At 48.3% G+C, this 13,449-nt stretch overlaps 1 protein-coding gene across 1 annotated transcript; it reads right to left on the bottom strand.

The window, feature by feature from the left end:
• Positions 1-5,561: 5,561 nt before the first annotated feature.
• On the bottom strand, positions 5,562-8,956 carry LOC129386269 (uncharacterized). Its single transcript, XM_055074035.1, has 2 exons — positions 8,507-8,956; positions 5,562-5,927 (listed from the first exon to the last, which is right to left on the bottom strand). The coding sequence occupies exons 1-2, from the start codon at positions 8,598-8,600 to the stop codon at positions 5,716-5,718; spliced, it is 306 nt and encodes a 101-aa protein (XP_054930010.1). The 5' UTR covers positions 8,601-8,956; the 3' UTR covers positions 5,562-5,715.
• Positions 8,957-13,449: the final 4,493 nt, after the last annotated feature.

Below are 13,449 nucleotides of genomic sequence, written 5' to 3'. Positions count from 1 at the left end.
CACCGAGTACGACCATTCGTTCCGCGGCCTATCCAGTGCCGGAAATGTCACAAGATAGGACACGTGAGCGCTGTTTGTAGAAACAAAGCCACCTGCTCGCGTTGCGGCGGAGAGCATGCTACCACCGACTGTGAGGCGTCCTCATTTAAATGTCCCAACTGTACTGGCTCTCACGAAGCGACTTCGAAGGAATGCCCGAAGATGAAACAGGAGGTTCGCATTCTTCGAAAAATAGCAAGAGACCAATCTTCACGTAAAGAGGCTGCTCAATCTGTTCGTCAAAGTGACCAACGCTCGCGACAGAAGCATCACAAAACCATTTCAGGAGAACTACCTAGCGTGGCACAGGTACCACGACCACCTCTGCCTGTGCGTGCATCGAGGACGGTAATGGCGTCTACTGATAATTCAAGGTCGACGAGAGTACGCAGCAAACATTCACCTCCACCGGCTGATACAGACACGGAATGGCCTTTGCTGCCCGCTAGGCCCACGGCCATGCCATCGAGCACTAGCGGTCCTCTGCGCCATGAAGCAAAGAATTATAGGGCCAATGAAACCAGTGACACTACGGGCAAGCAAGGAGATGAACATAATGAGAAGGAGAGTGTACAAAAAATGCTGAAGCACCTAGTAGAATCAATGCGCGTGATTCTCGGTGGTCTCGAGACTCCGGCCGCTAAAAGTGCCCTACAAGTGCTCGCCGTGCTAGAGCCGCTTATCGCTGGTCTTTACATGCTATAAAGATTTTGTTTGGCGCTTGTGCTGTTCACGCAGGGGAGGCCCACACCAGCTTCGTCCTAGCGCCTCTATTTTTAAGTTCGCTCAAGTTGGTGACTACAGGCTTGATGCGATACCTGATTGTGGCTTCATGGATGACATTTGTGAATGTTTATCATCAGAGTGTTGAACTTGCTTTCACGTTTGCGCATCCCTCTTGCTATGTCATCATCATCGCTCACCACATCGTTATATCCCGTTCCCCCTCCCCCTGTGCAGAGTAGCAGGCTAGAGCACCTTAGCTCAGGCCGACCTCTCTGCCTTCTTTCAATTAAAATATATCTCTCTTTCTCTCACCACCACGGCAGGCAATGAAATTCTGGGCTGCGGGTCCTGACGAAGGGCCGCTTCATGACGAAGAACACTTCACTTCAGGCAGCTACAAGGACGATTTGCGCCTGCTCGCAGAGTTTGGGATACCCGTGAAAAAACTGAGGCTGCGGCCAAACGCGATGCCGACCGTGCTCACACGCGGTCCCATCCGGTAGGAAGCGCCCCGTTCAAACGTAAGCCTTGCTATATGTTTTATGGATATCGGGTGCAATAAGCAATTTCAAGTGAAGGTTCAGCCAAAGCGTACATCGCGCCAAATCCTTGCGCCGCGGACACATGTGCGCGGGCATTTGTTTGCATATGCTGCCCGCACCTGCAGTGGAAATAAAAAGGAGCTGGTTGAAAAGAATTTTGTTTAGTATGAATCCTAGAGAAATGCATGCCCACAAACAATCTACACGCGTAACAATTTCCATTGTGCGAAGTAACAACAGACTTCGCCTCCCGTTAACGGATGGGTAAGCTGTGCGCAACGCATGAAATATCGAGATTGCGGAAAGGCGACAGCAGCATTTAGCACAACACCAATCTCGCCATCTATGTTGACCACTTGTACTAGGCGGTCTTGGTCCGTGGCCTCTGAGATTTGCGCAAGCCAGCCAGCGCGGGTGATTCTCGGAGGCCGTGTTTTGTAGCTTGAGCTGGTGGCGATGAAGTCGAAGTCAAAATGCGCAGCGTATACTGCGTCATCGCTGCATGTGCTCTTCAAAGATTCCTCGCTTGCTTCATCACGCGAAGACATGGCACGCGACATCTGGAGCAAATACGGTATACTACGCCCCAACCTCACATGGCGGGTTGGCCACCTTTGTAGCAGACGATGGCTCGGTTCTATGCTGTCTAGGACGTCACACATGGCTTCGCAATATCGCGGTGGGTCCCGGAGGACGGGGCTTAGAACCAGCGAGTTCCAGCTCATATTTTGGACAGAAATGTGCTTTTAGTGCCTCGTTTTTATGTGTGTATAGCCATAAAAAAACCCTCTGATACGATTTCTCGCAAGAAACCACAATATGTTGAGTGACCGTGCCATGCTCCCTTTAAACTGTTTTATTTTGGGGCTGTACCTGCCAACACCACGACGGGATTATGAGCAGGCCACAGTGGCGCTCTCCGTATTAATATGGGACTGTGGTATTCTTTAACGTGTGCCTTAATCAAAGTGTTTCAGCGTTTTATATGCCCCCCCCTCCCCTTCAAAATGCACTGCGTTTCCTTGCCTTTTCTCGTCCCCTTTTTCTTTCCCCCCTCCCCTTGTATTTCGATGAGAACTGCGAGTCAAGAGCGGCAAGGCCGTTATTCACTTGTTTCGCGATTGTGTCAGTTGAACGCATTCTCTGGTAGAAATGTACCCACGTTGGGAGATAGGTAAGCGCTTTCGGTAAGCAACGGATAATTACAGGTGTCAAGAAGCTAATGTGGTTTTGACCAAGGAGCTCCGGAGGGCATTGTGCACATTCGGCGGGGTGCGGTCCAAGCGAGTTCCTGGCGTCTCGTCGCTGCCATACTTCTTCCATGTATTTACAAGCTCTGAACGATTGCACGCGGCGGTGTGCCGACAGCAGCAGGCGTAGCATCAGGAGCAGTGGGAAAGTCGAAAGAAAAGGCAAAGAAAGATTCGCTTCAAAACTCACATAAACACAAATTTCTATTTCCTTCTGCACGAAGTTTTTTTTTGGGTAGAGAGAGAGAGAGAGAATGAAGAGGAAAGGCAGGCAGGTTAACCAGATATGAGTCTCCGGTTTTCTACCCTACACTGGGGATGGGGGATAGGGGTTAGAAAGATGACAGAGAGGAAAACGAAAAAAAAAGAAAGAATAAAAAAAAAGAAAAAGGAAACGCGCACACATGGAGACACACACACAAAAGGCGTTCCAGTTAAAGTCGTTCACACAGGCCGGTAGATCGCAAGAAGCGCAAAAGCGCTTGCACGGCCTTCTTCTGTGAAGGTAGGTCCTTTCGATGTTTTAGAATTCTTTTTTCGGATAGCGGTTGGTCGTCCAGTCGGTCAAGTTCGTGGCTAAGGCATGCCCTCTGTGGACTGTACTGCGGGCAGGCGCACAAAATATGGTCAATTGATTCTTCCTGGCCGCAGTGGTCACAGGTTGGTGTGTCGGTCATCCCTATGCGGAAGGCATAGGCTTTAGTAAAGGCAACGCCCAACCAAAGTCGATATAAAAGCGTCGCGTCTCTACGGCGAAGCTGTGATGGCGCTCGAAGACTTAATGTTGGATCAAGTGAGTACAGTCGCGTATTTCTTAAATGTGGCTCATTCCATTGTGATGCGGTGCACTGCCGAGCAAGTAGGCGGAGCTTCCGTGCCGCGTCGGTTCTAGAAACAGGAATTGGGACGTGGCGCTCCTCAGTATGGGCTGAGCGGGCAGCGTGATCCGCCCGTTCATTGCCGATAATCCCGCAGTGACTTGGAAGCCACTGGAAGGTTACTTCATGGCCTGCATCACTTATATAGTGTAACGTCTCTGTAATATGGAATATTAGCTGTTCGTGCGGTCCGCGTCGTAAAGGTGACAGTAGAGACTGCAGGGCCGCCTTCGAATCGCAGAATATTGTCCATTTGTGTGGCGGTTCATCACCAATGTGATGAAGGGCACTAAAGAGCGCTGCGAGCTCTGCTGCCGTCGATGTTGTCGCGTGGGTCGTCTTAAATTTAATTGTTGTAGCTTTCGCTGGTATGACGATTGCCGCCGCGGAGCTGCTTGGAAGGACAGATGCATCAGTGTAAATATGCGTAGAGTCACGGTAGTTCTCGTACAAATATAGTAGCGTGAGCTGTCTAAGGGCTGGTGATGACAGATCAGCTTTTTTCGAGATACCAGGTATTGCGAGGTTGATTTTTGGCTGAGCGAGGCACCATGGAGGGATCGAAGGTCTCGCAGCCGGAGTGAAACACACTGGCAATGATTCAACATATGCAGTTATCGTTTGGCTGAAAGATGTGTGTGGCCTGTCCGTTGGTAGAGAGGCTAAATGGTGACGAGGAGTCCTGGCTAGATGCCTTATATGGGTCCTGAGTACTTCAATGTCAATGTGGGTCTTGACAAGGTGGTCTCTAGCGATTGCTATCGTAGCCACTGTTGAAGCACTCTGAGGCAGGCCTAGACAGATCCGGAGCACTTGACCCTGAAGACTTCGTATTGTGCGTAGATTCGTTTTGCCTGTGTTGTTTATTGCTGGCAAGCTGTATCGCAGAAATCCTAGAAAGAGCACCCTGTACAGTTGTAACATGGCACTAGGCGACATTCCCCAGGTCTTGCCAGCGAAAAACTTGAGCAGGTGGCAGATGCCTGTCAACCGTTTTTTCACGTATGATATGAGTGGGCTCCATGACAAGTCCCTGTCGATTATGACACCTAGAAATTTGTACGATCGGACCCGTCGTATTATTTGGCCATTTATCATTACACTGTAGTTTGCCATAGGTTTGCGCGTAAATGGCACTAGTGCGCATTTCTCGGAAGAAATTTCCAGGCCTCGATTACGGAGGTAGATAGCAGTTTGTGTGGCGGCTCTCTGAATTCTCGCTCGCAGCTGTAGGCGTGTTACTGCAGATGTCCATATGCAGATGTCATCCGCGTACATTGATAGCCTGACTGTGGTTGGCACGTGCTCAACGAGAGCAATTAGTGTTAGATTACATAACACGGGGCTAAGTACACCGCCCTGGGGGACGCCACGGTAGCTATAATGTAGAGAAGTATGGCCTTCCTCGGTGCTTACAAAGAAGGATCGCATGGATAGATAGCTCCGTATCCATTGAAACATCCGACCACCCACTCCTACCTCTGCGAGAGCAGAGAGGATGGCTTCATGCGTAACGCTGTCATACGCCCCTTTAACGTCGAGGAATAAGGATGCGCAGAGACGCTTACGGCATTTCTCATGTTGAATGTAGGTCACCAGGTCGACGACGTTATCGATCGATGACCGACCACGTCGGAAGCCCGCCATGGCATCTGGGTAGGTGTTGTGGTACTCCAAGTACCACTCCAGGCGTCCTAGGACCATCCTCTCCATTACTTTGCCCACACAGCTCGCCAAAGCGATCGGGCGATATGATGAGAGCTCCAACGGCGACTTGCCAGGCTTCAGTAGTGGAACAAGGCGACTTGTCTTCCAGGTTGTTGGTAGCGTGCCATTTCTCCAAGATTCATTGTACACCTCAAGAAGAACTCTCGCTCGCTCCCCCAGGTGACACAGAGCTCGGTAGGAAATTCCGTCAGGTCCTGGCGCTGATGTGTGGCTACACAAAGCTAATGCTGCCTTAAGTTCGTGGATCGAGAATGGTAGATCCAACCGGTGATCATGTGGCATTAGTATACCACCTAAACAGGAGTAAGTCCCGCATACCGTAAACTGCTAAAATAAAGAAACAGAAACCATATCACACAAGGCAAGGTGAATAAAACCATGAATTTATTGGTCGCTATAAAATACGTTCTTCAACAAATGCAACAATGAATGAACGAATAGAACGAAAGGTCATGTGACCGTTTTTATGCCCCCGATATCGTCATATGTGCAACAATCGATGCCCTTCCAATTCTGTCATTCGCGGTCGATATCTGTTAATTTCTTGTCGCACTAGTCGTGGGCCATCGCCATGACCTCTTTCATGAAGCCGTCATCCACGGTAGAATAGTCCAACGTTCCGGCACCGTTGCCACATGACAACAGGCTGCGGTTGAGATCCAGCCTGTCCTCCTGTGACAATGTCTCGGAGCCATCTCTGGTGCTCTCTCCAACAGCAGCCTCACTGATACAGCGGCATCCCTTGAAGCGCTTTAGAGGGATACCTGCGCATAGAATAAAAATGGAAGGCCGTTAGTTAGGCTTCTGAAAAATACGAATTACAGATATCAAGACATTAACATAACCTCGCAATATGAGAGGAATTGCACAAGAAGAAACGAGAAACAATAGAGAAGGAAACAAACTTTTCACCATAAGTAAGTTTCTATCGCGGTCGAAGTGCGTGCTCGGCATCTTAAGGAGCAAGTCACGAAATATGTTATATTCTCCTAAACTCTTTAAGTAGTCATGGTAAGTACCACACTTCATAAGTTTTCACAATAGGGAGAAACCAACATTGACAAAGTTCTCGAGAGTTCTGAAGAACCTTGTCTTTTCTAGAGCTTCTGTGTTCGTTGGTGTTACGTGAACTATGCGTTATGCTTGATAGAGAGAGAGAGGTGAATCTCTTTATTCAAATAAACAGTTCTGCCTCTTAATAAAAACGCCCCTGCATGCCATTCTACCTAGGCAAGGGGAAAAAAGGCAGAATATGCTCTTGGTATTTACACGTGATGCAAAGGGGATGGCTGTTTGAATAAACATGCTATAGCTAGCAAATGAAGCTGTTGCCTTTAAGGAATATGAAAAAAAAAATTTAAAGCTTGGCCTTGCTTTGCAGTGAAAGTCATATGTTCTATTTATCTTCCTAAATCTAGTGATCCTTGGAAAACAGAGTCCATTTCAACGACATTGCACCTTCTCTCGCCTCACTAATCTCGACATTCCAACAAAGTGTGTTACACAGTTTCGGATGCACCACAGTTATCACAATACAGCATAGCGATCAGTCAAAGGTGGCGCTCGTAGTTACTTATTGGTGAACGCGGCTTTGAGATAAAGTCGACGATATAAAAGCTCGAGATGACGGGGAAGCTGATGTGAAAGTCTGCATTTTCGGACGAGGTCAATTCATGAGAGAAATCAATGTTGAAGCGCCAGACACCACAGATTGTTATTCTCCGCGTGGGAATATTTCTTTGCCATTGAAGATGCACCGAATTCCGGTAAAATATTTTCTACTGCAATTTCTTAAATGCAAGCCTCTGGGGTAAGCTAGGCTAGCCTTTTCGCTTCCCCACATACAGCAGTCTGCATGACTCCGCCGCAGTACTATATTGCTGCCAGCGACAGCGGGTTTACGATGAAAGCAAATGTGATCTCGGGTCACTGGACGTTGCTTACGGTTCCTGTACATATCGCACATGATCTTTAGCACTGTTTTTTAGCCTGTAAAGATGACGCACCGTGCGGGTGTATTGACTGAGATCACAAAGAAACTTCCATTGATGAAGATCTCGAGCGTTCCAGAGAACGTTTCCTTGCAGAGCGTCCGTCTTCGCACTTGGTACGTGAATATTTTTTTCTCTAGGTAGGCTCACTGCATTGTTCATCCCTAGGCGGTACATTAGAAAGCACTAGAATCTCGGTTCAGAAGCTGGCCGATATCCCCACTTTCTTTTCAGGGATCTAATTGTAACAATCCATGGTAGAGTGTACGAGGACGTAGGAAGAAACAGATACACAGCGCTTCACTTTCAAGTATAGATTTTATTTTCGCACGCACCGCTAAATATACGTCGCACGAGCGTAAACAAACGCAACAGCAAACAGAAAATTCAGTGGTGAATTTCGATAAACCGTACACGTGTGCAAGGCATGGGGAAAACATTGGACCACTGCAGTACATGTTTTCTCGATGCCTTGCACACGTGTACGGTTTATCGATATTAACCACTGAATGTTCTTTTTTGCTGTTACGTTTCTTTTTCTGTACGTTGGTTATTCCGTATTGGAGGGCAGCAGAGCTGCATTCCAAAACAGCGCTTCAAAAGTATTGCATTAATGGGACAGGTTATAATTGCCATGCTCGAGAAAGTCCCGCTAGCGTCAAGCCTCGCCTGAATGCACACCTTTTATGAGAACGCTAAGCGGACTGGCAATGCTAAATATTCAAATAAAAAAAATGCCGCGTAATCCACAAATTCGAACTTAATACGAATCCGAACGTGGAGTAAAAAAAATTTCACGTGAAATGTTTTGGATATAAATGTTGCAGTCCAGAATTAGTTTAGTTCAAAATCGGAAGCCCAGCTTTCAGGCAAAATACGGAAAAAATAACGGCACACCTACTTGAGGTCGGCACAGCGGCGGCAAACAAGCGGAGAGCTTTATTTCTTTTTCGGATATTTCAGCGGCTTTCATTATATTGGGGCAAAAAAGGCCAAAGGAAATATATGCGCCGTCAGGGCAACATGTTCAAATTCCTTCTAAAATGTTATGTTGGCATACCTGGTTTAAGTGTGTTATTTGCATTCTTCAAAAACCTAATGATTAGAAATTACACAAAAACGATGGATACATTCTCGAGGCTGCTGCGAACGAAATAATGTTTTATCTGCAACGAAGGCGAGGTATTTTTCTAATAACATGATACATGGTAACTGAGACATCATGTACATGACTTGCACGTCTGGCAACAAATTGCAGAACATGCGAATAAGGCCAGCACAATAAGCCACTAGCCACTAAAACCCAAGCCACTATAAACCCTGAAATTAAAAAAAAAAAGAAAAGTACTCACCACCACGGTAGACGATGCGCTTCTGGGCAGCGGGTCCTGACGAAGGGCCGGGCTCGGAAACGGCGTCACCGCCTGCAGCCCGCTTGGAGGTCATGTGCAGCGCCCGTAGCCAGGATGACAGTGTCTCGTGCAGCCAGCTCCACTCTCCTTGGGCACACCACGCGGCCACTGGGCAGGGTGAAACGCACTCGCTTTGGTGTTGGAGTGGACGTCTGTTGGCACGTAGTGGCCCCACAGCCCATGGCGGCTACCGGTTCCCGTTCAACTTGCATGGCTCCTTTTCTCTGTGCAGCGACAGCGCTACACGTCCACACGGAACGAAGTCAGCCGCAGAATAAAATTTTGGTCGCTCGCAAGGCAACGCGTGTCTTTCCCTTTCGCTCTCGCATTCCACCAACCAATGGGGTGGTTGGTTAGGAAGCGTCCGTGCAAGTTCAATGTATCTCAGGCCCCGCCCATACCCTTGCCCTCCCCCCCTCCCGACATGGGCTGGATACGACACATTTTAACATAAAACGGAGGAGTAATTGCGCATTTGTAATACAAAGAAAATTGGAATATTTTTACCTTGTCCTGGCCCAGACATTCCCAGCTACGCCAACGGCAGCAATACCAAAGCAGAAAATTACAAACACATCATGCTGCTCTCCGAACGAACACATAAATAGTCAGGTTTAAAAACGAGACTGAGCCACACTTAAACTATTGGCGTTCTGTCATGACTGTTTACGGCAAGCGGGGAAGAAAAGTGGTGTCTTTCTTAGCAGCGTTAACGTCCGAGCTGCAAACTGGCTGCTGTATATTTCATTGTTCCGTATATCAGGTGCGTCTCCTTCGCTCGGCTTCGTGCTCCAATTCAGCGTTGTATGTTATTTAACTCGAATGGTGTTACTCAGAAGATTGAGCGTCCGCCATAGCAAAATTTTGAAATTGTCTTTCCGTCTGTGGGGACGTCGGGGCCATAACAGTCGAAGGGGTTATCTATTTTTCTCTTCGCCCAGTTACAGGGAAACACGGTGGCTTTCCCGCTATCAACCGTAGCAGTGCTACGCCATTTGGCTTGAATGGCACGAAGACGCATGAAGTCTGTGCTATACGGGAAAGGGTGTCGAGTAAAGCACATTTATCTACACCCTGTAGGCTTGGATAAATTTATAGTAAAACCAATCAGTAAGGAAATATTGTTCCCTTAAGCATGTATCAGCTGGTACTGTAGATAAGTGCTGTAAAATTGCGTATTTACCATGCCATGGCTCTACAGATTGCTTTTCAACAAATCACAAGCAAGAACATAAATGTCCGCATTTTCCAGTAAGCACTCGCGCATGCAGAGTATGACTTCTGATTTTAGCTTAAATTGAATTGTCCCAAATTTTTTGAACAGAGGAAGCATTATGAATGACCAAACAGCATGCACAACTGAATGATTGGCTGCAGCTATTATGAGAAAGAAACTGTAGGTCCTTCCGACGCTACCATTGACCACTACAGGCGTACGCGTGGTTGTGTGTACGCCAGTACACGCTATCACTGCCAATGCCGCACTTCGCCATTTCCCTCTCAAGTTACTTCTTTTTTCATTTTCCGCGGAAGCATACTCTATCCTCAGCCTCCTCACTTGCCCTTGCTTTTGTTCATGCCAACGATTATCGAGGCTCAACGCAGACTTCTGTATGCAACTGAAGTTACGTGGTCACCTGACCGTGCGACCAATTTCATGCGGCATCGGTAGCCATTTCAAACTTGTTCGCCCCCTTCACGTTAAATAAGTTGTGTTGTGATCTTTCGCGACGCCTTATGTAACCTAGTATGCTACGTTCCAGTGTTATCTAGACATACATGTGAAAAGTGATGTTGAGCATTGAGGGATTGTTGTGCATTAGTGAGTGATAGTTTGCGAAGCCAGTGTCGCAGATAAAGTGAGCGCTGCGGCGAAGACAACTTCACATCGAGAGCGAACGGGTGAGCGCAAGAAGCCGACGACGAAGAAGCGACGCGCGTGATGTCTGAGGCGACGTCAAAACAAAATACTAAACAGAAAGCAACCATTAAGGACCGTACACGTTGGGTGACGTAGAAGAAAATGAAGGAAGAAGAGATGAGCGAGAGACCAAAGCACGTGTTTGATGCAGTTTGTATTTACATACAATGAACTAAACGAACAAATTCTTTCATTGTTCTCTTATAATTTGCTTGTTTCTGCATGTTTTCTTTTCTTTCTTTTTTTGCTTGCATTGAATTGGTAACCCTCCAAAAGAATAGGTAATCGTTTCAGCACGCAATTCTTGGCCAATCCCTTCGTGTGCGCATGAGCCATAACATGAGGCCATTGTCATCATCATCGAGACCCTAGAACGGCGTGGCGGTGTTCGGACGCGAGTGAGCGCCGAAGAAGTCAGCATCCCCTGGTAGCGGGAGTAAGCCGTCGGGCCACGGGCCCGAGCTTGCAGATTACCTCAGGCGGAACTTGGACTGCCTAACCTGTTGAGTCAGCACAATGTCCCATCGCGTGGAAACCTTGTGTTCCCTCAAGGAGCGACCAGTGCCTTCCGTCGACGACGGCTCTGCGCACTTCAACTTCGCGACCACGTGACAAGAACTGTTGGCGAGCCGCACCCCGCTCTCATTCTACTGTCCTTGTGTATTCGGACAAACCTAACAACTTTAGGATTAGAATAGCGGTGGCTGTGATTAATGAGAACTGCGTTTTTTACAAGCAGTGTAGAGTGTTATTTATCCCTTTTTTTCTATCCTTTGTTTATGGGTTTTTTTCTTTCCACTTCCTATATGTAAATTTATATTCTTTCACTTCCTAAATTAAAGGCCCTCATCCTTCATTTGAATGGAAAACATGGATAGCGATATTATTTTAAGTCGCCTTCCATGAACGGACCGTGACAGGGATCAACGCCTAGCTTAGGGTCTCATACAGGCTGCTTGGGATGTCGCTACAACGTAATGATGGCGGCATCTGTAACCGCTACGGCAAACAAACAGCATGTCGGATTATTGGACCTGGTGAAATGTCGTGTGGCAGAAGCAACTTTTCTAACGGTGTTCCACAAGTTCCCTTCTCGTGAAAATTCCATCTGCCCATGTTACGTCACACTGTGGTCGGGAAATCTGAGGCGGAAACAAATTATTTAATTTTTCCAGTATTAATCATATCAAATACATTGGTCCACTCGGGAGGTTTAGTCCCGAGTGGACCAATAACCCGTGCCCGTTACGTCAGTCTTACATATGCGACAATCTCGATGAATGTTTTACGCGAGGAGGTACGTTGACATCTCGGTGCCTCACTTCCACACGTGTGTTACATATACTGTGGAAGGCTTGGATCCAAATGCGGGTGCCTCGGTCAAATCTGCGACCTCGAGCAATGCCATAGCCGCAGTGCTACTTCGGCGGGCACAGAAGTGTTTATTTGACGTGCGACCGCTTCCGTTGTGTCGCCTAGACCCTGAGGTGCACTTTAACGCGACTCTGCTTTTATAAATAGGAGAAGCGGGCCGTACCGTACCTTGAACTTAAGTTTATCTAGCGTTTCTTTGGCGTCTCACGTTAGTTTTTTCTATTCCACCCCTCCCCCCTTGTACTTGTATGAGAACTGCGAACAAAAGGTGGCAAGGCTGTTAGTCACTCGTTTCGCGACTGCGTCTGTTCACCCCATTCTCTGCCTTCTCTTCCCGCTCGTTCCTTCCATTGTATCTAGCTAAACTCTGGATTGGCACGTTGGTAAAAAGGTAAGCGCTTGCCAGGGGTCACGGATAATTACAGCTGTCAAAAGGCTAATGTGGCCTTCACCCTGAAGCTCCAGGAGGCATTGTGCACATTCGACGCGGTGCGGGCCAAACGAGTACTGCGCGTTTCTTCTTCGCCGCGCTCTTTCCATGTATATTGACCTTTTCATCGAGCGACAAGGAAAGGGCGCGCGGCGCTGCTTGACAGTATTGCTGTCGCGAGCTGCGGAACGATTTCGGGATGGTTTAGATCTTACTTTAATTTACGAATGTCCGTTCTAATGAGGTCGTCAGGGAAGCTTTTCGGTGCAGCGGTAACTACAGTACGCGCTTGGGAGCGCAAACATGTGAGGCGCATTATCAGCCGCGGTGTGTGTATGTGTTGTGAACTGTTTTGCGCATATCCGCTTTAATTAAACGAATAGAACCGGTGTCTCTGTGTGTCTCTGTCGCACGGCGTCGCTTCTACCCATTCTCTGCCTCCTCTCTCCCCTCTCCTTCCTACCATTCTATCTAGTCCCCCTCTGCACTTTGTGGGAGATACGGGTTTCTCCTCCGTACTCTTGGGACAAAGGAACGACAACACAGTAGTGCAAACAGTCACAAGGGCATTTATTGCACCTTTCATAGATCAATGCCAGCTAGCCGAGTTGCTATCCACAAAACATGCCGATGGGCGCACGACAAATCTAGAAGTCCGACTTACCGCGACCGCATTGCGAGCGAATATGTTCGCCCCATGCTGGATCCCAACGCCTGGTCGCTCGCGCGTACTGTCACGCGAACGGTGTCCAAGGCGGCCACGAGAGACGGTCTCGCAGAAGCATAGTCGGCGCACGCGCGGGCGGCATGTCCGTCCTGCTCGCTTCCCGAACCCAAAGAGACCAAGCGCCTTCCTTTCGGCGCCCAAGTAACCTCGCCTGTCGGCGGCGTTAGCAGCGCAACACTCGCGCCATCTCTCGCACTGCGCCCCAACCACATCGAACGCCGCGGGCATCACTCCGGCCACGCGGCGAAGCCGCACTACAGGAGGCGCGCCATGCGGGAAAAACATCAGGGGACGCGCGAGAGTCGCGCATCCCCACAACTAGCACTTCGGTATAAAGGTAAGCGATGCATTTCCTGCAACGCTTTTGAGGACGTCGCAGATAATTACAGCTGTCAAGAAGCTGATGTGGCGACGCACAGAGAGCTCCAGAC

This window comes from Dermacentor andersoni, chromosome 3 (genome assembly GCF_023375885.2).
Source record: "Dermacentor andersoni chromosome 3, qqDerAnde1_hic_scaffold, whole genome shotgun sequence".
NCBI classification, from domain to species: Eukaryota; Metazoa; Arthropoda; class Arachnida; order Ixodida; family Ixodidae; genus Dermacentor; species Dermacentor andersoni.
The sequence above is the reverse complement of the archived record's forward strand: the minus strand, read 5'-3'. Positions and strand labels throughout refer to the sequence as shown.

Coding starts and splice junctions, on each gene's coding strand:
- LOC129386269 (XM_055074035.1), bottom strand. CDS start 8,600: ATGACCTCCAAGCGGGCTGCAGGCGGTGACGCCGTTTCCGAGCCCGGC. Junction 5,928..8,506: donor GCGCATCGTCTACCGTGGTG/GTGAGTACTTTT, acceptor TTCTATGCGCAG/GTATCCCTCTAAAGCGCTTC.